The 22,929-nt window shown below is 44.3% G+C and overlaps 4 protein-coding genes, 1 long non-coding RNA gene and 1 other non-coding gene across 6 annotated transcripts in view; 3 read left to right on the plus strand and 3 right to left on the minus strand.

Annotated features, from left to right (window-relative positions):
* The window catches only part of Ap2b1 (adaptor related protein complex 2 subunit beta 1), a 105,437-nt gene extending 105,409 nt beyond the window's left edge, over positions 1-28 (minus strand). Inside the window, exon 1 of the mRNA XM_032912741.1 lies at positions 10-28. The gene's annotated coding sequence lies outside the window, so the exon portion shown is untranslated. The remainder of the gene's footprint in view (positions 1-9) is intronic.
* Positions 29-109: 81 nt separating this feature from the next.
* On the plus strand, positions 110-3,764 carry Pex12 (peroxisomal biogenesis factor 12). The gene is made up of 4 exons (XM_032912743.1): positions 110-349; positions 514-744; positions 1,007-1,560; positions 2,419-3,764. The coding sequence occupies exons 2-4, from the start codon at positions 619-621 to the stop codon at positions 2,816-2,818; spliced, it is 1,080 nt and encodes a 359-aa protein (XP_032768634.1). The 5' UTR covers positions 110-349; positions 514-618; the 3' UTR covers positions 2,819-3,764.
* Positions 3,736-6,804, minus strand: LOC116909238. The gene is made up of 3 exons (XR_004389060.1): positions 6,435-6,804; positions 6,300-6,339; positions 3,736-4,320 (listed from the first exon to the last, which is right to left on the minus strand). It is a non-coding gene; the product is annotated as an uncharacterized LOC116909238 (long non-coding RNA).
* Positions 4,434-4,529, minus strand: LOC116910673. Its single transcript, XR_004389205.1, has one exon. It is a non-coding gene; the product is annotated as a Z30 small nucleolar RNA (small nucleolar RNA).
* A 2,780-nt stretch (positions 6,805-9,584) lies between the features above and the next one.
* LOC116909659 (40S ribosomal protein S27-like) lies at positions 9,585-9,842 on the plus strand. The gene has a single exon (XM_032913312.1). The coding sequence runs from the start codon at positions 9,588-9,590 to the stop codon at positions 9,840-9,842; it is 255 nt and encodes an 84-aa protein (XP_032769203.1). The 5' UTR covers positions 9,585-9,587.
* A 4,668-nt stretch (positions 9,843-14,510) lies between these two features.
* On the plus strand, positions 14,511-22,418 carry Slfn14 (schlafen family member 14). Its single transcript, XM_032911828.1, has 4 exons — positions 14,511-15,570; positions 17,042-17,173; positions 18,708-19,419; positions 21,605-22,418. Exons 1-4 carry the CDS (start codon positions 14,544-14,546, stop codon positions 22,416-22,418), a joined length of 2,685 nt encoding a protein of 894 aa, XP_032767719.1. The 5' UTR covers positions 14,511-14,543.
* Positions 22,419-22,929: the final 511 nt, after the last annotated feature.

The raw sequence follows: 22,929 nt of genomic DNA on the forward strand, positions 1-22,929 counted from the left end.
TACACTAACCGGCCGCCTCGTAGTCCGGGGGCGGAAGCGGAAGTCCCAGTTGGTCATAGAGTTCCCGAGTTCCGGCTCAGGGCTACATTCGATGCTAGAGCGCCTGTCTTCCGCCCGCCTTGTGGCGGTCCTCGGAGCTTCTGTTTCCGGGTACGGTTTCTGTCACAAAGCCGAGCCCTCCTTTCGCAGGTGGCGTCACGGGTCCTCTGCTCCGTGCCCGAGGTCAGCAAGCAAGGACGGGCGCTTCCCAGCCAGCCACCGGAGCCGGGCCTCGCAGCTCTGGGACTGCAGCTCGAGCGACACGTTCCTTGGCCCACACCTATCTCCGAGTCACGCTCTGCCCTGTGAGGTGCAGCATTTGACAAGTCATTCCCCAGTCCCTACATGCCCCGTCCCCAGCATCGGAGTTAACAGTCCTTAACTTTAAGACTCCCTTCCCCCCGCCTCCATATAAGTCTTTTTCTTTATTCCAGTTGATTTTTCACTCATGTAAAATTAAATTTTGAGTTTCAGGTGCCATGCAAAAGGACTAAGACTCAGCACCCGTTTGATACAAAACAAGTTCATGCTCCCTAGAGTGTTCGTGGGAAAAGTAAATCCCAGTACACACAAGACACTATGGCTGAGCATGGGGCTCATATCACAACTGCTTCGGTGGCGGACGACCAGCCATCCATCTTTGAGGTGGTAGCACAGGACAGTTTAATGACAGCAGTGAGACCCGCTCTTCAGCATGTGGTCAAGGTAAGGTATTATTTCTCTGAAAGGATTCAGAGACGACCGGAAACAACTCCAAACATTTTACTAGTAGCCATAAGTTTGCAGTGATGGGCGTGTGTCAAGTATCCATGGATTAATGGGCATCCAGTCAGAGCCCTGTACTCGATTCTTAGGACCTCAAGGAGCTTAGGCTATACTCAAAAGCCAAAGCCAAGTGTATTGAAAGGAAATGGCTAATGTGAATACAAACTGAAGATTGTAATAAAATGAAATGTTTTTGCTTCAGGTTCTTGCAGAATCAAATCCTGCGCACTATGGCTTCTTTTGGAGGTGGTTTGATGAAATCTTCACTCTGCTAGACTTTCTGCTCCAGCAGCATTATCTTTCTAGAACTAGTGCCTCATTTTCTGAACACTTTTATGGGTTAAAGCGGATTGTAGCGGGGAGCTCGCCGCAGCTTCAGAGACCAGCCAGTGCTGGCCTCCCCAAGGAACACCTCTGGAAATCCGCTATGTTCCTTGTTCTTCTTCCCTATCTGAAAGTGAAGCTGGAGAAGCTGGCTTCTACCTTGAGAGAAGAAGACGAATACTCTATTCACCCCCCTTCTTCTCACTGGAAACGATTCTACAGAGTCTTCCTGGCTGCCTACCCGTTTGTTACCATGACCTGGGAAGGCTGGTTCCTTACACAACAACTTCGGTACATATTGGGAAAAGCTGAGCATCACTCTCCCCTGCTGAAACTGGCTGGAGTTCGGCTAGGTCGACTGACAGCTCAGGACATACAAGCTATGGAACACAGACTGGTTGAAGCCAGTGCAATGCAGGAGCCCGTCAGAAGGTAAGGCCGTTTCTAAAACCCTTTTATTAACAACACTGAAAACTGTATCTCCATCATCCAGTTTACCCCTGTTATTTATTAAATCACAGAAGTTATTTCCCACACCCATAAAGTACAGGCCACCATCCTGGTGGCCTTCCTCATAATAGGCACACCTTTGCGCATGCTTGGTGAATGCATGGCCCCATGCAAGGTATTTGTGTACATTATCTTAGGCCTCATCACAGCCTGAATGAAACCGAATGGCTTCATTTAACCGTTGAGGGAAACAGCTAGAAGATGGCAGAGCCGAGATTCAAGGCAGAGCAGTATAATCCTAAGGACTTCTTACCCAGGATGCTTCATCACCTTTAGCGAGTGTTTATTCTCCCACAAGTTCTAGCATGTATGCACTCAGTGTTAATAAGTTGCTTTTTAAGTAAACAGCTTTTCCTGGATGGATTATCTTCCATTTAAAAATGCTCTAAAGTTGAGTCTCTAATGCCTTTCTCAAATCAAAGTTTTTGTTGTTAAAAACAGTTGGGGGGTCTGGAGAAATGGCACAGCGGTTATGTGAAGGGCATGTACTGCTCTCCCAGAGAATTAGAGATCAATCCCCAGAACCTCTATTTGGCAGTTTATAACTACCTATAACTTCAGATCCTGTGGCTCAAATGGCACCTGCGTAATATGGTACTTATACAAACAAGCAGACACAAACATAAAGCCTTTAAAAACCAGAACATCAGAGTTTAGGCATACGCAGGCCTACAACAGACCCTCCAACATATCAAGTGTGTAACTGTACCTGTAGAAATTACTCTGTGACCACGTACAAGTAAACTGTTTTCTGTGTCTCTTGCTCTCCTTTCCCAACAGCATTGGTGAGAAGATAAAGTCAGCGCTGAAGAAAGCTGTGGGAGGCGTTGCCTTATCCCTCTCTACTGGCCTCTCTGTGGGTGTATTCTTCCTGCAGTTTCTTGACTGGTGGTATTCTTCTGAGAACCAAGAGACCATCAAGTCACTGACTGCCCTGCCCACTCCACCACCACCTGTGCACCTAGACTACAACTCTGATTCTCCCCTCTTACCCAAAATGAAAACAGTGTGCCCACTGTGTCGTAAAGCTCGGGTCAATGATACGGTTCTTGCCACCTCTGGCTATGTATTCTGTTACCGCTGTGTGTTTAATTATGTGAGAAGTCACCAAGCCTGTCCCATTACAGGGTATCCAACGGAAGTCCAGCATCTAATTAAACTCTACTCTCCAGAGAACTGAAAGAGAGATTAGTGTATTCTCTCACAGCTCAAGTTCTATACTATAGGACCACAAGATGGTTTTAGTATGGCAATCAACAATGATTCATAACTACATTAAGTTTTAGTAGTTATATGGATTTCTTTAAAAGGATATATCCACTTGGTCCTAACCTTATGGTTTGCTCTCTACCAGCTGTTTAAGCAGGAGAATCAGGATTGTAGGTGGTGTGAGGGCCCATGTGGAGGTGGGTTATAAAAGACCACCTCACTTAAGAGTAAGGTTTTAAGTTGTGGTAGTGTAGTGTCAGCACTCTGGAGATGGAGGCGGGAGTTTGAGTTCAAGGCCACCAAAGGGGGAGTGTCAAAAGTAAAATGAAAGTAAGAGACTGATTAAGAGGGATAAAATAGCATAGGAAACCCCAGGTTAGATCTTACAAAGCAAGTGGTTTGGGAAGCAGGCCTTCTCTTTAGAAAACATTTCTCTACTTTTGAAGTAGAGGCTTTATCAGACACGGACTTTCTCTTTATAGAAATACCTATAAACCCTTTAGAGAAAAGCCCCCTCCATCTATCATGATTTACTAACATCTACCACAGTTTATCAGTATTTGAAGATTTCCTTCATGATCCATACCTGCCTGTCTAGGGAAGGGTTTGTTTATGGGGCGGAGTCTGGAAATTTCAATATGAATGAAAACTAGCAATGGTGAGATGCAGTAAAATCTTTATCTAATGTTTACCTGATGCCTACCTAATAGATATTTAATGAGTAAAAGCTTTCTGCTTGCTCTTATGAGTTTGCTCAGTTGATAGGAATCATGCTAGGTATTATGAAAGTTTCTATGAAACATTTAATTAAATTTTAACAATACATGATTCTAGGAAAGAATTGTTCCATGCTGTCATGATTATGTGGAAACTCAAAAGATCACTTCAGGAGTTTAAATAAATTTTTATTCAGATCACCTTTGACTTCTTGAAGTTTTTCCGTATTGATTCAAGTTTTGCTTTTTAAAAAGACAAATTCAATAATTAGAACAAAAATCCTGTTCTAACACAGATGCTGCCTTGTATGAAATATCCATTTGCCAAAAACAACATTACTTGTTTAGGAAGATTTATGACAGTGGATGCACAGGCTAGTGAAGAAACTGCTTTTGAAAAATGATTAATGCAGGACGAATGAAAATAATTTGCAAGTGCCTGGTGTAATACTGTGATTCATGCTAACAATTGAGAGCATATTCTCTGGCACCATAAAGATGATATAACTTTACTAAGTTGTAAAATAGATAGTCCATCCTGTGAATTTAAAAATATTGAAGCTCACATATACCAGAAGAGCAGTATATGGTCATTCAGAAGCTCTTATAAAACCTTACCAAAACAAAGGTCTTACCCAAACAAATACCCTGATTAATTAAAACACTTTCAATACAGTAATAAGTCAGTAAGGAATTGATTCCAATTCAGGGCAGAAATGATGAATCCTCCGTGAAGTTTTCAACCCTGTTTTCTCACCTGGAAGGAAAACATGAAAGTATCAGTAATTCAAAGGATACAAAAGAAACACTCTTACACACTGTAAGCCAGGATCCACACAGACTCAGATACCCCCTTGTGGTAAGCAGAATCAGCTCAGAGAGAAGATTAAGGGGTCACACCCTGGTCAGAGCCATAGCAAAGCAATGGCAATACCAGGTCAGACTGTACTTCACTCATCATTGCATGGTTTGCTCATCATTCCACCTCCCCGAGCTACCTAAGGATCACCTATGCTCATAACCAACCTAATGCAGGCTCACACATCCAGAAAGCCACTCTAAGATGCTTCAACTTCGAAGTTTCAATACTTTCCACTATGTGGTAAATAACTGCTATACGAAAGTAAAAATTTAAAACAAGTTTTTGTTTTGTTTTTCTTCCTTGGCGGGGAGCTTTTCTATGTTTTCACCACACAGAGCAGAGAAGCGTTTATCCCTCCGAGTTTTTGGAGTCAAGCACAGTGGTGCACATCTTTAATCTCACCACTTGGGAGGCAGAGGCTCTAGGACCTCTGTGAGTTTTGTCTCAAAACAACAATTTTTTGTTGCTATTTAAATGAGTCCAACCTCCATTTATTTCGACAAAATCTGAGGTTTACCTGTTAAGAGACATATAGCCTAAAAAAAGTAGTGGCTGTAGAAAATAATTTCCTACAAAATGATTACTCATTTAACATAGAATTCAACTGCCAACGAAGATTAAAAAAAAATAAAGTCACAATGTGTGGTACAGTGACTCATGCTTCCAGTTCCAGCTACTGCAGAGGGTAAGACAAGGGTGACTTGAGCCAAGGAGTTAAGAGTTCTGAGCAACACAGGAAAATGTACAGTGAACAAACAAAGCTATACATCATTAAGTCTTTTCTATCAGAATCTTCTAATTTCAGTCAAAAACTCTGAGAGGCTAGGGTCTGCTAAAGCTCTATACCAACTAATAGCAGAATTAGGAAGAGAACTGTGTGGTCTGAATGCCAGGTTTCTATTTTTCCACCTCTGACTTCTCAACTCCCGCCCTTTACTAACAGGAGCAGCTACAGACACTGGAGAGATGGCTCAGTAGTTCAGAGCACTGGCTGCTCTTGCAGAGGGCCAATAACTGACTTATAGCTCATCTGTTTCACAACACTGATTCAGTGGGTCTCCTGCCTCTGGTTTCTCTGCCCCCCCCCACATATATATGTTGACTTTAAACCTATAAAAGTGTGATTCAGCCACTACAAGCACTCAATTTCTCCCCGTGGCCCAAGAAATAATATACGAATTCCTTTGCTTGCTACTCAAGGGATTTCAAAAGCATGAATGAAACCTTAGGTCAATTCCCAGAACGACCACCACGACAACAAAATAACCTCCAAAACAACAAAAATCAAGCCAGTTGTAGTGGTGGTAATCAATCCTATTGCTTTGGGAGGCTGAGGCAGAAGAACCCTGAGTTTGAGGTCATCGTGAGCTACCTCCACAGACCCTGTCTTAAAAACAAAACAAAAAAAAACCAAACCAACCCATTTACGAATCTTACTATTAAAGTTCTCAAATCTACTATTAGAGCCTGTGTTGCCCTACCCTATAGAAACGCTTTGAAGGCTAATCTCAGTTAATCCCAAAGAAAGCCTCTGCCCTTCCTCTGAATTATGGAAGCAAAATTTGTAAAACCAATTCCACTTAAAGATCCAGACAGACGTGGTAACTGAACCCACGCTCCCTGCTATGCCCAGCAGGTACATTTCCTAGTCCTCGGCCTCTGTACACTCCCCATGAAACTTCTTTCCTCGCTTGTCTCAATGGGAGAAAGCCTGTGTACACTTTTGGAGCTACTCAAATGTCACTTCTTCTGTCAAATACCCTGAACTACCTTAGTCTCTGACCTCCACAGCACTCCCTTCCCTCACAGCAATCATCACGTGCCAACTATGCACCGGTTCACGAGTTTCCACCCAACTCTCCCACCAGACCTACCTCACTGGGCTCCTAGAAACTGGGACAGAGCGTTACCAGCCTGGAACATAGGGGTACAATAAATCACATCAGTAAGCCTAAGCTGCATGGCCTTAGATTAGAAATGCATCAGCACAATTTATAGCGCCAGCTTACCTCCACATGCCACGCGGGTAAGGACCGTACCTCAGGCATCTCCAAGCACTCATTCTCCATCCTCTAATTCATGGCGCTCTGTACAGATTCCTTTGCAGGCCAGTGAGCACTAACACACAGGTTCTCAAGGCAAAAAAAGAGAAGTCCAAACCCACCAACTTCGGGGGCCTGAAGCCATCCTTGGTAGGGAAAGAGGACGGAATCGGGGCTTGAATCGGCTTCCAACCTGGACTCTTCATTCCGCAGACTTGGACCGGGACAATTGGGGTTGCAGAGGATGGCACAACCGAGCACTAGGACACCGAGATCGGGGGCCACGGGCATCCAGCACCCTCTTCCCTTCGCCTCTCCCGGCCTGCATCCCACAGCCCCGCGCGCGCCAGTCAGCCAATCCCGCGACAGCCAGAGCTTCACGTGGCAACTGTAAGGCGGGGCCTGCATGAAGAGCAGCCAATCAGAAGGTGATATGAAAGCCAGGGGTGGAGCTGGCCAGAAGGAGGAGGCTGTTTCCTCCGAGCTTCTAGGAGCCCTGGTCTGTGTGCGATTCAGGCCTATGTTTTCTGCTCAGCAAACGATGCTGTTTCCCTTCTTCCTACGATTCTTTACTCACGGGACTCCGGGCGACTGTTAAGCATAGTGATTTTACCATTGCTTCGATGGAGAATGGGGAGAGAAGGGAGACTCCTATCTTGAACATTTTTTAAAAAGAATTTTAAAAAAGATGTATGATTATACATGCATGTTTTGCCCGCATTCATGTCTGCATCATGCCAATGGAGAGCCCACCAAAGTCAGAAACAGGCGTCGGATCTCTTGGAACTGGAGTTACAGGTGGTTGTGGTGCCAGTAATCAAACCCTGGTGTTAGATATTCTAAATAATTAAAAGCGCAGCTAAATATCAAATTGTCATGAATAGCACAGACAATTTCCTGGGAGAAGAGACATTTCATTTAGGTCTTGAAGAGCCTTAAGAATTAGATTCCCTCCTTGGCGTGGTGGTGCACGCCTTTGATCCCACTACTTAGGAGACAGAAGCATGTCTGTGAATTTGAGGCCACCCTGATCTAATAGGAGCTCCAGGACAGTCAGAAGTATAGAGAGAGACCCTGGGGAGAGAGAAAGATTGAGAAAATTATTAAAGCTCAAGATGAATTAGCTGAAAAATGTAGTTTTCCAAATGTTGGCAAAGCTAAAAATCATAGTTGTTGAGGTGCTTCTCAAAATTCTGTGAACTTTAGAAACAAAGACCTGTTAATATAAACGTCACCCAGCATAAAAAAGTAGCAGTAAAAACTGCAAAAATGGGTGTATGGAAAGATGGCTCAGTGGTTAAGAGCACTGACTGCTCTTCCAGAGGTCCTGAGTTCAAATCCCAGCAACCATCTGTAATGGAATCTGATGCCCTCTTCTGGTGTGTCTGAAGACAGTGAAGGTGAAATAAATCTAAAACAAACAAAAAATAACCCATGCAGTTCCCAGCAACCATACCCAAACCGTGTTTTTCCTGTTAATAGAAAGGAAAAGAAGAAACTGAAGAAGACCTCTTCTGATGTTTAAAGCTCTCACACCACCCAGAATCTTTGTTGAATCATTTGAATTAGACAAACCTGGTTTTAAGTCCCTGGTTTCCCATTGTATAATCTCAACCTCTGAATGATCTATAGAGAGAGTTCCCAGGGCAGCCCCTAGCACCTAGTAAACACATATCCAGTAAAAAGTGGCCATTTTTACCTCACTAGAGGTAAGTGAGAGTGGTCGGTCTTTCAGTGTGAAGGTGAAGCTGGGAATTAAGATTGATTGGTGTAGGACGGGGTGAGATTGAATTCAGAAGTGAAGTGAGTAAAAGAAGTTCCTATTCAAGCTGAGAGCAGACCTTACTACGTACGTTGCTGGGATGATCACGTGCCGTGGTATCGTCTCTGCTTCCTCCCTTGGAAACTCCATTCAGGCAAACCTGGGCACAGAGTAATCAGCAATCAGAAGTAGCAGTCTCAGGCTAAGAGCCATAACAATGGTATAGTAAAAGTGTGCCCAGAGACCTTAAGAATGCCATTTCAGGGTTGGGGATTTAGCTCAGTGGTAGAGCGCTTGCCTAGCAAAGCGCAAGGCCCTGGTTCGGTCCCCAGCTCGGAAAAAAAAAAAAAAAAAAAAAAAAAGAATGCCATTTCCTCAGAATGAATTGGAGCAGAGACACCATTTTGTTAACTGAGTTCAATTTTTATGTTTGTTTTTCAGATGGTCTCCTGTAGCCCGTCTTAGTTACTTTTTTCTATTGGGTGAAAGAACATCATAACTAACGCGACCTGTATAAGTAATAATGTACTGGGGGCTAACATTTTCAGAGGACGAGACTACGACCATCATGGTATAGAGCCTGGGGAACAGACAGGCAGGCAGGCAGACAGGTGCTGGGGCAGTAGCTGAGAGCTTACATCCCTATCCACAAGCAGGAGGCAAAGAGAGCTAAGTGGGAATGGTCGGAGTCTTTTGAAACCTCGAAGGCCGTCCCGGTGATCCCTCCGCCAAGAAAGCCACACCTCCTAATCCTTTCCAAACAGTTTCTGCAGCTGGGGACCCAGTATTTAAATCTATGAGTCTATAGGGGCCATTCTCGTTCAACCCACTGCATAGCTGCAGCTGGTTTCGACCCTGACTCCACCGTCCAAGCGTTGCTATTATAGGTGTGCACCCCTGCTTTACTGCCTTGATTTAGGGATGTGGTTTATTTTCCTGTGTTTGTCATCACAAATTTCCACAGACCTAGTGGTTTAAATGACAAAAAAAAAAATGTGTGGGGTATTTTTATTTAGAAGATTTTCCCTCCCCACCTCCCCTAAAAGATTTATTTTTATTGTATGTGTATGGGATTATTTTTCTCTTTTTGGCTACATGAATGTCTGTGCATCCTGTTCATATATGGTGTCTGAGGAGGTCAGAAGAAGGTATTGAATTTCCCTAGAACTAGAGTTATGGATACTGGTGAGCCACCAAGTGGGTGGGCTCTGGGAACTGATTCAAGGACTGAAAGATCAAGTACTCCCAACCACTAAGACATATATCTCCAGTCCCAATAGTTTTTCTTTCTTGATTTCTTTTCACTTTTAAAAATGACTTATTTTCCTTCCTGGCAGTGATGACCTCCCTATGAGAACATGCCTCTCGCAAAGGATCTCCTTCATCCCTCTCCAGAAGAGGGGAAGAGGAAACCCAAGAAAAAGCGCCTGGTGCAGAGCCCCAATTCCTACTTTTTGGATGTGAAATGCCCAGGATGCTATAAAATCACCACGGGCTTTAGCCATGCACAGACGGTAGTCTTGTGTGTTGGCTGCTCCACTGTACTCTGTCAGCCTACAGGTGGACAAGCAAGGCTGACAGAAGGCTGCTCCTTCAGGAGGAAGCAGCACTGAAAGATTCAAGATGAGTGGGAACCTTCCCAATAAACACATGTTGAATATAAAAGAATGACTTATTTTATTTTATGCACATTGGTGTTTTGCCTTCATGTAAGTCTGTGTGAGGTTGTTAGAACCCCTGGAACTGGAGTTACAGACAGTCGTGATCCACCATGTGGGTGCTGGGAATCGAACCCAGGTCCTCTAGAAGATCAGTCGAGTGCTCTTAACTGCTGAACCATCTCTCCAGCTCCTCCCCTCTTTTTTTTTTTTTTTAATAGCAAGAAGTTCAACAGCAGTTCCACCAGGCTGAAATCAAAGGAGAAACTATACCTGGTGCCAGAAACTTAGCCAACTACATAAGGCAAGTGAATTCACTGAACTTGGGGGAGAACCTACAACTGCCACTTTATTAAACCAGCATAATTCCTAACTACATTCTAAGTATTTATCCTTATAGCCACAGAGAGGCAGAGGTGTTACTTGTCAGAGAAGTGTCTCCTTGCAACAGATGGAGATCATTACAGCGAACCACAATCAATCGATCTGCAGAGAACAATCAACCATGTGATGCCCAGCTTCAACTGCTACATCTACGATACAACTCCCGCAGCTAAGGCCCAGGGGTCATAGCAGAAGAAATGGGGCAGAAAGACTGTAAGAATCAGTAGAGTGGGAAGTTTGAGGTAAGATTGCATCTCCCAGAAATGTAAGAGAAACTATGAAGTCTCACCAACATGTTGCATGGACAAACAACATGGACAGACATGCTAACATGGAAGGGGAAATCTCACGGGGCCTCAATCATAGACAAGAAACTACAGACAACTAAGAAATACTAAAAGCCAGAGAAATAGTCTTCTCCAGCAAAGAGCTCACAATTAGTTATCCAATGCCAAGTGGTCAGAGCTGAAATCATATATGTATAAGTAACATCATATGGACCAATCAGGTTGTGTTTATGTATTTAAGTGTGTGTGTATGTAAACAAAGAAAGGCCATGATTTGAGAGAGAGCAAGGGACAGGTAACATGGGAAAAGTTGGAAGGCAAAAGGGAAGGGGGAAATGATGTAGTTATATTTTAATTAAAAAATTAAAAAGAAGGGTTGGGGATTTAGCTCAGTGGTAGAGCGCTTGCCTAGGAAGCGCAAGGCCCTGGGTTCGATCCCCAGCTCCAAAAAAAAAAACCAAAAAAAAAAAAAAAAAAAAAAAGAAAATATAGTGTATAAATGCAGTGGAATTTTTTGGTTCACAAAGAACATTATGTAATTTTCAGGAAAATAGATACAATTGGAGATGATCCTATTAAGCAAATTAAGCCAGTCTCAGACAAATATTGTATGTTTTCTCTCATTCCTGGTTCCTAGGTTATATATAAATATATAAAATTAGTTACGTATATATGATATGAAAGTAGAAATAAAGCTTTCTAGGGCAACAAAGGGGAATTATCAGGAAGGTAGAGGGGCAAGAAAAAAGCAGCTAGGGAGAAGGAGCAAATAAATATGTCCAACGTATAATATATACTTGTATTAAAACTTTAAAAATAGGGGTTGGGGATTTAGCTCAGCGGTAGAGCACTTGCCTAGCAAGCGCAAGGCCCTGGGTTCGGTCCCCAGCTCCGAAAAAAAGAAAAAGAAAAAAAAACTTTAAAAATATTTGTCTTAAATAGGAAAAGATAAAAGTAAATTAAATACATCAAGAATCTTGGAGGTTAATGAAGTAAACTAACATCGCTCACAATGAACATTACAGAATAGTAATTTAAAATGAGTACAGCTTAACCTTTAATTCCAGCACTCTGGAAACAGTGGCAAGGGAAATCTCTGTGAGTCTGAGGCCAGCCTAGTCTACATAGAGTTCTGGGCCATCCAGGGCTGTGTAGTGAGACCCTGTTTCAAAAAAAATTAAAATAAAACGAGAGTAGAGCTTTGCAAACAAATTTAACCAACAAAGAGATGCTTGTGTTCTGTGTGAAAGGGATGATCACCCCTTTGAGAAGATGGAAACTGAACTCTGGCTACTCACTTAAAAACCCCATGTTTCCTCACTCCAGGGACCTGATTCATTCCCTGAGGCCCTAGTTTGCTAATCAACATGACATAGACTCTTCTTGAGTCCTTATCAGCCTTCCTCAGTGGGTCAAAGTTATGAAGGCTAAGGGAGTCTGGCAGAGTTCCTGTTCCTCCCAGGCAGATATCACAGGGCAGCAGGGCCCTCAACAGAGGACAAACATCCCACCCAGAGCCAGATGAGGAGCTGAAGCACCCAGAGGAAACAAGAGCACCAGGTAAAGAATCGTTTTTCTAAATTTCATCACTATTTTGAGCACCGTTCAAGTTGGAGAGTATGAAGGGTTGGGTGTATATAACAGTAAGGAGAACTTTGTTAAGGAAGATGAGTGAGGCATTCCCAAACTTGTGGAAAGGATGCTGGACCTAGATGCTTGGAACACTGCCGTCTCATAGCAGTTATAAGCATCCCAGTAACATCAATGAGACTTGGGAGTCATGAGACTATGCACTGTGCTAGCCCAAAGTCACTTAGATTTGTGGTATAGATTCCACCAATGAAAGTCATCAGGTAAGCAAACAGAAAGGAAGAAGCCATTTCTAACAGAGCTCCAGATCATGGAATGGTGTTGCTTCAGAAGATCACTAGTTGCTGGAGGAAGCCAAAAGGTTCCGTAGGAAGGTTTTGGGAGGTGAGAGTATTGCAAAGAGGCAGCAAGATACTTGCATTAAGAAGGCTTCTACAATCCCTTCTAAGCTGGGCATTGGTGGCACACCACTAGCACTTGGGAGGCAGAGACTGGTGGAACTGTGAATTCAAGTTGAGCCTGGCCTATAGAGCTAGTTCCAGGACAGCCTGGGCCACACAGAAAAACCCTGTGTGTAAAACAACAAAGAAAGACCAGGATTAAACAACAAAGAAAGACCAGGAGTAAACAACAAAGAAAGACCATGAATTAGAGAGGGGGTGGGGCGCGGGGCAGGTAACACAGGGAACTTTCCCTAAGGAGCCACCAAACAGCACATGTATGTGTATCCATGGAAGATGCTGGCAAACCAAGAACCAGTCGCCCAGGTGATCCTAGCATGCTTGAAGGAAGGTTACCGAAGAGGAAGCTGGTGACAGGTCAGGGTGCAAGCTCCTCTCACTGCAAACAACCTCTGCAGGGCTTCTGTGTGCAGACAGCACATGGGTCCTCTTTTGCAACGGAAGACGGTTGTTAGCTTCAGTTAATAAGCAAGTTGTTCTGTTTTGCAGTTAATCAACAGTTAAAGGAGATCCTTCAGAATTAGTTTCATCTCAGATGGCTGTTTCTCTAGTCTTAAAACAAAAGGTTGGGGTTGGAGAGATAGTTCAGTGTTCAAGAGCTCGGACTGCTCTTCCAGGGGTCCTGAGTTCAATTCCCAGCAACCACATGGTGGCTCACAACCATCTGTAATGAGATCCGATGCCCTCTTCTGGTGTGTCTGAACAGTGTACTTGTATATAATAAATAAATAAATCTTTTTTTTAAAAAAAGAAAAGGTTGGTCACACTTTATCAAACAGGCCCCAAAGGCTTAGGCTCTTTTACAAATCTTAGAGACTCTATAGTACCAGGGAAAACTAGAAAGGAAGGCAAGTTCCTGCCTCACATCACGGAGTCTGTGACTAATTCACACAGTCTGTGAATGCAGAAGGTGCGAGAAGAGCTGACACAATGTCTGCATTTGGTTATTGATCGCGTTCTTCTAAGAGTAGAATACCGTCTTTTAAACTGTATAAAAACAGCACATGAAATGTCAGATTTGTCTGAGTTTATATACTTTGTTTTGTTTGCTTATCTGAGACAGGATCTCGTGTAGTCAAGGCCAGCACTGAACTTACTATAGCCAAGGATGTCTTGGAGCTGCTGATCCTCTGGCCTCCACCCCCTGAGTGTGGGGATTACAGATATGTACCCATATATCTGCTCTCAAAGTCTTGACCCTCCTGCCTCAGCCTCCTAAGTGCCAGGATTATAGGCTTGGGCTACCATGCCCAGCTTGATGTTTATTTTCATAGCAAGTCGTACCACACACAAACCCAAGTTCCACTTCCTTTGTTTTCTACCACTTTTCTTAGCCCTTCGAATTTTGAATCAAGTCACTGATGTAAGCTTCTAGTTCTGCACATTCTTTAACAATTCACTCAGCTCCTGTGCTAACCCCCCGCCTGTGCTAACCCCCCGCCTCCTCCCTCTTGTATTTGGACTCAGTGTTGGTGCTTCCCAATGTTAGGTGGAAATGGGATGGAATCTTCAGTAATTTATTTATTTTTTCCATTATGGAAACAATTGTGTTCCTGTTTTAACCTACGGCTCTTCTTGTTGAAAAGTCTGTTTGGCAAGATTGTTCAAAAACAATACTAGCAAAGATTACTCCCAAAGCTGGGGCCCCTGGGAAAAGCCCCCAATCCCAGTTCCTGAAAACAGTGAGCAGGGAGAAGGCTGAGAATGTGACTTAGTGGAAGAGCGCTTGCCCGGCATGGGGAAGGCTTGGAGGGTCAGTTCCTGCTGCCACCTGCATATCTTTTAAAAGATAATGTCCAACGTTAAAACGCAACTCCAAAAATGTATATCCTTGAAGAAAATATTTTGCTCTCTGAACTTCTCACTAATACCAAAACATCTCTGTCCTGGTTAATTCTAGGGACGTCTTTCTGTTATCGTTGCCAGTGCAGAAAATGCCCTATGCAGAGATCACTGTGAATCTGGGCAAAGTGACGTTGGGAGAAGAGAACCGGAAGGAGATGACCAACAGTTGTTTGAAAAGGCACGAGAACTCGAGTATTGTCCAGGCTGTATGTGTACTGCTGAATTCTGGGGGAGGGGTGATCAAAGCCAAGATCGATGACAAAGGCTACAGTTACCGATGCCATGGGCTGGGGCAGGATTTGGAAACTTCCTTTCAAAAGCTCCTCCCATCAGGTTCACAGAAGCACCTGGACTACATGCAACAGGACCACGACTTCCTGATTTTTGTGAAGTCATGGAGCCCAGATGCCTCCAGCCTTCCACTGAAGATTTGCAGCTTACGCTCCAATATATATCAGAGAGATGTGACCTCCGCCATCAACTTGTGTGCCAGCAGTGCCCTAGAGCTTCTTCGGGAGAAAGAGTCTAGAGCCCAAAGAGGTATCCCTAAGTTACATTCTCAAGACCACATCCTCAACAGAACCGTTCAGGAAGAGGAAGATATTAAGATGTGTGCCTTGGAATTTTTTAAAAAGGATAAACTCAATTATAAGGAGAAGCTTAGCTTCACGGAGTCAACACATGTTGAGTTTAAAAGGTTTACCACCAAAAAGATTGTCCCTCGGATCAAAGAGACACTGGCTCATTATGTTTCTGCATTTGCCAACACTCAGGGGGGATACATAATTATTGGGGTCGATGATAAAAGCAAAGAAGTGTTTGGATGTATGAAAGAAAAAGTGAACCCCGACTCACTAAAAACAGAAATCAAAAACTGCATAGAAAAGCTACCCACATACCACTTCTGTCGTGAAAAGCCCAGGGTGAATTTCACAACCAAAATTTTGAAAGTTTACCAAAGAGAGGCCCTGTATGGTTTTGTCTGTGTGGTTCAAGTAGAGCCCTTCTGTTGTGTCGTGTTTGCAGAGGACCCGGATTCCTGGATCATGGAGAACAATATTGTCACGAGGCTGAAGGCTCAACAATGGGTGGAGATGATGCTGGCTATTCAGTCAGGTAAAAGGAGAGGGGAAGCATTGCTGAGGTCGAGGGCAACAACCCTCTTTTTTCCTTTCCAGGGTATTCCATCACGCAGTTTTTTTTTTTCTTTTTTCTTTTTTTCGGAGCTGGGGACCGAACCCAGGGCCTTTCGCTTGCTAGGCAAGCACTCTACCACTGAGCTAAATCCCCAACCCCACACAGTTTATTTTTTAAGAACAACAACAACAAAAAAACCCTAAAATGTGTTTTTGTTTACAAATACTCTCCCACTGCTGTGTTCTTTTTCTCATATGCTTAGTTCCAAAGACTATGAATCTGATCTTTTTGAACTTAAAAAAAAAATGGATTTTAGTCTTTTGGAGGCATATCATATATCATTAGCCAGGAGTTGTTAGTGAGTTCCTTTTTTTTTTTTTTTTTAAAGCCCTGTTGACAAAATTTGGCTGATTTTTCTTGTCTACATAGAATAGCTTCACTGGAAAAACAGTCTTGAGAGAACACCATTTAAATATGACACTGAACCATGTGTTTCCAGGGAAACTGTGTATGCACTCGAGTATGCGTGCGTGGGTGCGCGCGCGCGCGCGCGTGTGTGTGTGTGTGTGTGTGTGTGTGTGTGTGTGTGAGACAAATCTAGACCATTTCAGTAAATCTAGGAGCAAATATTTTAAACTGTCAGCCCTGAGGCCTCACAACACAGGGAATGAGGCTAAAGCAGATACTCTGGGGTAGGGGACCACTCCAAGGGAAGAGAGTCGCTGGTGGTTTTACATCTTGTTTGGAGTCAGCCTTGGTGATGTCTAGTCAGCCTTGGTGATGTCTAGTCAGCCTTGGTGACGTCTAGTCAGCCTTGGTGATGTCTAGTCAGCCGATAATACTCACAATAAGCTCACCGACTGCTTGCAGGGTCAGATGCTCCCAATGACATCAGTCATTACAGACTTCATGCATCATCCTTTGGCTCATCCTAAATTTGTTTGATCTACTTCCTCTGTTTTCCCAGCAAGATCCACCCCCTTTCAATTCCATCTTACCTTGAATGGAGACTACAGGCACCTGTAACCATCCTTACAGCCTGGGCTGCCCTCTTTGGCCACAGGGCTGCTTACAGCCCCCAAGGCATTCTCCTCTTCTCCATCCCTCCTGTAGGTGCTGCCTCTGCCTCCCCGGGATTAAAGGCATGTGCCAACAACACCCCGCCCTTCCCTTATTTCTTACAGGTAACCTGGCATCCAACATACATTTAGGGTTCGAAGTAAACTCAGGGATCATCACCTCATGAGAGATAGGAGAAGTGACACTTGTTTGAAACGAATTACCCGGGAAGGTAAAATACTTGAGACCCCACAGAGCAATTCGAGGCGTCCTTTCCTGCCACGCACAGCCATGTGTGGTAGTGCAGGACTACACACCTGTTGCCTGTAGAAAGAGCGATCGCAGAGTTCTTCCACTTTTGCGTTTTCCCACTTTCTGTATGCTTGTTTAGATCCCTCGGGCTTTCCCACAACCAATGACAGTGCTCACCCGATGTCACCAGCTTTGTCTGCACCGGGAAGGCCAGCGTATCTCACTAAAGTCCTGGAACATAAGGAGACCCTGCAGCGCCGTTTCTTTCCAGGTATACGCATCTCTGTTTTGGTTTTTGCTTGTTTTTTTAAGCCAGGATCTCACTGTGTCACCCAGCCCAGGATCTCCCTCTTCGTTTCAGCTGAGGAGACCATTTTATGAAATAGAGCGTAGTTCAGTGGTAGAGCATGGACCAGGTCCTGAGTACGATGCTGAGCATTGGAAACAATGATGAGGGTGGGAGGAATGAATAGCAGCCTGTAATCATCCAAATCTTGTTTCTTAGAGAATGTAAGACTTAGCAGACATAATGGTCCTACAAGTGCGCACGCACGCGCACACACACACACACACACACACACACACACGCACACACACACACATGCAGAGAGAGAGAGAGAGAGAGAGAGAGAGAGAGAGAGAGACTTAAATCCTAGTCCTCAATCTTTATTACAGTTCCAAATGCAGTGAATTCTAACTACCCATGCCTTTTATTCTTCAAAAGGTAAGGTGCTGACGTTCCTTGGGCCTCTGGCATATGAGGGCTGTGCCATGCCCTTTAATACGGAGGGAGCCGAGGGTTACACATACACACGCTAAAGCAAATTTTCTTCAGCTTCAGCACGACTAACATTGGAATCACATCACAGAAGGAGTGCTTTGTCAATTATACACTGCCTGGCTGTGTCCCTGGCTTCTACTCATCAGATGCCAGTAGCCACCTTGTAGTTGTAAAAATCAAAAAGGCTTAACCACTCAGATGGCTCAGTGGTGAAGAGCACTGACTGCTCTTCCAGAGGTCCTGAGTTCAAATCCCGGCAACCACCTGGTGGCTCACAACCATCTGTAATGGAATCTGATGCTCTCTTCTGTGTACTCATATAAATAAAATAAATCTTTTAAAAAAGGTCTCCAGACATTGTCTTGGTTGGTGAGATGGCTGGTTGGGTAAATAAGCCTATCAGCAGGTTTGAGTAACCTGAGTTTAATCTCTGGGCCCCGCATAGTGAAAGGAGAGAACCTACTTTTGAAAGTTGTCCTCTGACCTCTACATATACTGAACACAGACAGACAGACAGACACACATGCGCGTGCGCATGCATGCACATAATAAAATGTCTTCAGACTTTTGGTTAAGAATTGCTATTCTAGGGTTGGGGATTTAGCTCAGTGGTAGAGCGCTTGCCTAGGGAAGCACAAGGCCCTGGGTTCGGTCCCCAGCTCCGAAAAAAGAACCAAAAAAAAAAAAAAAAAAAAAAGAATTGCTATTCTAAAAGAATATTCCCCCAAAGCATAAGCCTCACAGAAGGCCTTTAGGGAAAAAAAAAGAGCATCTTCCCAGCAGCTGTGGCTGTCTGGAACCAGAAAAGGGCTCCAGGAGCCTGTTCTCTGTAGACCTCTCCCTGACAACTTCCCTTAGAGCTGCAGTTGTCAGGCTAGAGAACCTCTAGTAGCTGCCTCGGGAGTGCTCTCTTTGCAACAGGAGAAACATGGTTCGGAAGCTAGAGCCATCCTTTCCTACAAGACCACAGGAGTAGCCCTGTGCTTTTTAAAGTTTTGATGACTTCTACTTCTTCAATTCTCAGTGACACAGGAAAACCTACAATTTCATCCAGAATGCCTCTGCAAGAAGCTGTTCTCAGACCATGAAGGACTGGAGGACTTACTGAAGACCCAGACACACCCTTGTTCTCATGGGATTGTGATATTGTCCAGAAGCTGGGCTGGCGATATTGGTTTAACGAGAGAAGAGAAGGTCCTCTGTGATGCTCTCCTGGTAGCAGTCGGCAGCCCTCTGGTACTCTATACAATCTTAACAGACCCCAGTTGGCTTGGAGGATCTGACTATACTCAGAACACTGCCCTTCAGTTAAAGAGGCGGCTACAAACCCTCGGAGGCTACAGAGGCAAAGTGGGTGTCATTCCAAGGGTGATATGTCTGCCTGGCAGAGGGTCCAGGCCTGATCCGTCCCCTGTGTACCCCCGAGCCTACAAGCTGTCCAGTAACGCTGAAGTGGAGGATTTGCTCCAGAGCTTAGTGCTGGTCTCACTGTGCTCCAGATCGGTGCTGAGTGACCAGTTGGGCTGCGAGTTCTTCAAGCTGTGCATAGAAGAGGAAGCCAGCGCACTGTCCAGGAACCTCCGGGAAACCCGGGAACTGTTCATCCACTGCCTTCCAGGAACCAGGAAGACAGCTCTTGCCATAAAGATGGTGGAGAAAATTAAGGATATGTTCCACTGCAAACCCAAAGAGATCCTCTATGTTTGTGAAAATGACTCCCTGAGGGATTTTGTGATGTGAGAATTTTACCATCTAAACTTTACAAAAAAAAAAAAAGTCTTTCAGTTGAGTGAAAAAAGTAATTTGTGTTTTGAGTCTAAGGTTTTGCAGTGCGTTTTCACTGTGGAAGTTCACACGGTCTTCAGTTAACCACAGATGTGATTGAGGTCTAGAATAGAGAATTTATCGTGTACAGTCCCAAACATGACACTTTTTGTTTTTGAGGTAGTCTTTCTCCTCAGCTCAGGATGGTGTTAAACTCAATCCTCCTTCCTCGGCTTCCTGAGTATTGAAATTATAGGGATATACTTCCAGGCCCAACTGCAGCTTTATATAGAATTAGAACCGTTTTCCCACAGCCTGAGCCTTAGATCTAAGGAAAGTAGAAATGAACTTGTCTCACTTTAAGTAACCTTTTCCTGGATAATTAGTGTTTTGGTTGTACAGTTAGTCACTATATATAGCAGGAATTATTTCAATTTCAATTTGATTTAGTTTGTAAAATATCACCAGATATATAAAAAATCCAGTGAAAAACATTTAAGTTGTTCTGCACATAGAAACATATGAGTGCAATTATGACTGATATCTCTAGCTTTCAGTGTAGTAAGTAAGTTGGACATTGTACAATTTACCAAGGAAGACAAATTCACATTTTTGTTTTGGTTATAACTATTCAAAAAAAAATCTTATTGGGCAGTGTTTATGTTAGATGGTGTTAAATATAATGTCAGGGAACAAAACCAACAAACACCTTAAAATAAACAATGCAGTGCTGTACGATTGGGATAAAGGCCTGCCTCACATAGCCAGAGGTTGGCCAGCAGTTTCTCTCTAGGGAAGGAGACTTGACTCCTAAATCATTAGGAAGCTACGTGTGAGAGTGTGCCTGCCAGCAGTCCCAGCACTTTGGAGACAGAACAAGGGGACTGAGAGTTTGAGGCCAGCCTGGACTACCGAGACCCTATATCCAAAGCAATCACGCAAGCAAACATAAAACAAGGAGAAGTGAATGAGATGAGGATGGCCCACTAGGCAAAGGACACAGCAAGGTCAAAGGTAGAAGGAGGCCAGAAAACAGGGGCAGATCTAACTGGAGTGGAGCCAGGGTGTGGGCATACTGGTGATGTTGGAACGCACGCAGATGCTAGATCCCGCAGGAAACTGTGCTAGGGGCCGTGCACATTACTAAGTTCTGTGGCTACATTTCAAAAATATACCAGTTAAAAGCCTAATTGACAAATAGCCATCGAACTCCTACTGTGAGGAAGGGATGGAGACAGCCAAAAATCAGGGCCGTCCCTCCAGAGACACCAGGCCATGCTAGAAGGGAAGGAATGCAATTAAGAGTCAAGCACAGAGAGAAAAGCCGGGACCTGTATCACGAAACCTGCGTGAATGTGCCATTAATTGGATCAAACTTAGAGAAGGCAAGAAGCCACTAAACTTGAAAAGCATAGTTGTGTAGCATACATGTACACTACAGTGTGCCTCGGAGGGAGATGGGCCCGAGAGAGGGTGAGCCGTGTCGTGTTTTCTCCCCCTTCAGGTTCCTTGAAGGAAGTCAGCGATCGATGTTTGCCTTACCAAAACTCAAAGGTCTTTCTGATCCTGTGTGACAGGTGAAGAAACAAAACTTACTTTAGACAGAATTTGAATTGACACACACCTTTTCTGCAAGTATAGATTATGAGATGCCCAGAGGAGGAGGTGGTTTACCCAATTCCAGAAGGGCAGCTTAAAGAAGTAGGAACATACATGAGTGACTTTTGAGGTTTCCTTTAGCTGCCAAGCCCCACAATTGGACCAGTAGAAACAACAAGATTTCCTAACTTTTTTTTGTTTGTTTGAGATCAAGTATTGTTACGTAGACCAGATTGACGTACAGTCATTATGTAGTCCCGCTGGCCTTGGACTCAGGATCTCCAGCCTCCTGAGTGAGGATGGGACTGTAGGCACAAACCACTAGACTGTCTAACTACTTTGTAGTAAAATTTCACATGAAGATTTATTTAACCAAACGATCTCTAAACTTCACGTTCTGTCAGGCACCTTGGAAGCAGGGTGGTTTGGTTGTACTTCCTCTGTTAGTGAATTGGTTTGCAAAGGAGAATTAGGCTCTATTTCCGATTCCGAATAAGAAAAGCTCCCGTTATCTTTGTTTCTATGCCTGACACCTTGTTTTCTCCTTCCTGGTTATAGGCAACAGGTCACCTGCCGAGCCGTGACCCGGAGGGCCTTCATGAGAGAAGAGTTCCCAAAGGTTAAACACATAGTGCTGGATGAGACGGAGAATTTCTGCAGTAGACATGGTGACTGGTATGAGAAGGCTAAAAGCACCACCCATCCAAAAGCGAGCGGGGAACGCCTTCACCACGGGATCCTCTGGCTTTTTCTGGATCCTTTCCAAATCCGGCACGCAGGTGCTAGTGGCCTTCCAGCTCCTTCCGCTCAGTTTCCTCGAAAAATGATCACCAGTGAGATCCACTGTGCTGTGGAAATTGCTAAGGTAATGAAAGATGAAATGAAGAGGATCCAAGAAAACCCTCCATCCAACGGATGTCCAGACACCCTGGCAATGTTCCAGGAGGCTCCCTATGAGGAAGCAATGTGTACCTGGGCTCTGCCTGGCGTGTGTGAGATCAAGGCTAACCTGACACCGGGACAAATAGCCAGCTATGTGGCAGAAAAATGTCACAGCCTGTTCCACGAAGGCTATCGGCCCCAAGACATAGCCATTCTGTACAGGAGACGGGAAGACAGAGGACAGTATAAGGAGGCGCTGCTAAGAGCAATGGCCTGTGGGACAATGGAGGTCTCCTTCAACAGTGCTGCTGATATTTGTGCTGATGGTGTCATTTTCGACAGTGTCGAGCAGTTCTCAGGCATGGTCAGGAATATTGTATTTGGGCTTAGTACTGAATCTGTGCACTCGGAAGGCGTTCATAAACTCTGCTTTGCCTCAAGAGCCGTTAAACACCTCTACTTGCTGTATGGGGGGAGGACGGCTTTCTGAAACTATTGTAGATAACACAGGAAGTCAAACAAGAACGCGCTCGCCTCCCAAACGGGTGGTGGCTCCTTTTTAATACCACAAGTTAATGAATGAAGGTTCATTGTTAAGGCCTGGAGCCACAGAGATGTGTTTTGGGAATGAGTCACCCTACTAGCGGCAGCTGTACCCTTTGCTCAGTCCACTTCTTTTTCCCAGTGACAAGGCGATTGGTTCTCTGCCTCCAGTCTTCCTGATTCAATCCAGCTTTCATTCTGTCACCCAAAGAGCCTAAAACAGAGTGAGAATTTTATGAAATTCTCTGCTCCAGGCATTTCCTGCAGCCCATGGGCAGAATCCATTTCTGAGGCTCTCTACTGTATTGGCTTTTTCTTCTGACCCCATCCTTGATCACGTTTCTGACTCCTAGCATTTCTAATGGGTTCCCTCATCTGTAACTGTTTTGGGAGTGATGGTAGGATGTCCTTTAGACCAACTCCTTGGATTGGGTGTCTTGAAAGCAGCATCTGGGCTA

Source organism: Rattus rattus, chromosome 9 (genome assembly GCF_011064425.1).
Source record: "Rattus rattus isolate New Zealand chromosome 9, Rrattus_CSIRO_v1, whole genome shotgun sequence".
Classification (NCBI taxonomy): Eukaryota; Metazoa; Chordata; class Mammalia; order Rodentia; family Muridae; genus Rattus; species Rattus rattus.

What these genes read in the sequence shown, in the direction of transcription:
- Pex12 (XM_032912743.1), top strand. Translation starts at nt 619, where the DNA reads ATGGCTGAGCATGGGGCTCATATCACAACTGCTTCGGTGGCGGACGAC. An exon ending in CTCTTCAGCATGTGGTCAAG is followed by an intron (nt 745 to 1,006) that starts GTAAGGTATTAT and finishes TTTTTGCTTCAG; the next exon opens with GTTCTTGCAGAATCAAATCC. An exon ending in ATGCAGGAGCCCGTCAGAAG is followed by an intron (nt 1,561 to 2,418) that starts GTAAGGCCGTTT and finishes CTTTCCCAACAG; the next exon opens with CATTGGTGAGAAGATAAAGT.
- LOC116909659 (XM_032913312.1), top strand. Translation starts at nt 9,588, where the DNA reads ATGCCTCTCGCAAAGGATCTCCTTCATCCCTCTCCAGAAGAGGGGAAG.
- Slfn14 (XM_032911828.1), top strand. Translation starts at nt 14,544, where the DNA reads ATGCCCTATGCAGAGATCACTGTGAATCTGGGCAAAGTGACGTTGGGA. An exon ending in GCAGCGCCGTTTCTTTCCAG is followed by an intron (nt 17,174 to 18,707) that starts GTATACGCATCT and finishes TTCAATTCTCAG; the next exon opens with TGACACAGGAAAACCTACAA. An exon ending in TCCCTGAGGGATTTTGTGAT is followed by an intron (nt 19,420 to 21,604) that starts GTGAGAATTTTA and finishes TCCTGGTTATAG; the next exon opens with GCAACAGGTCACCTGCCGAG.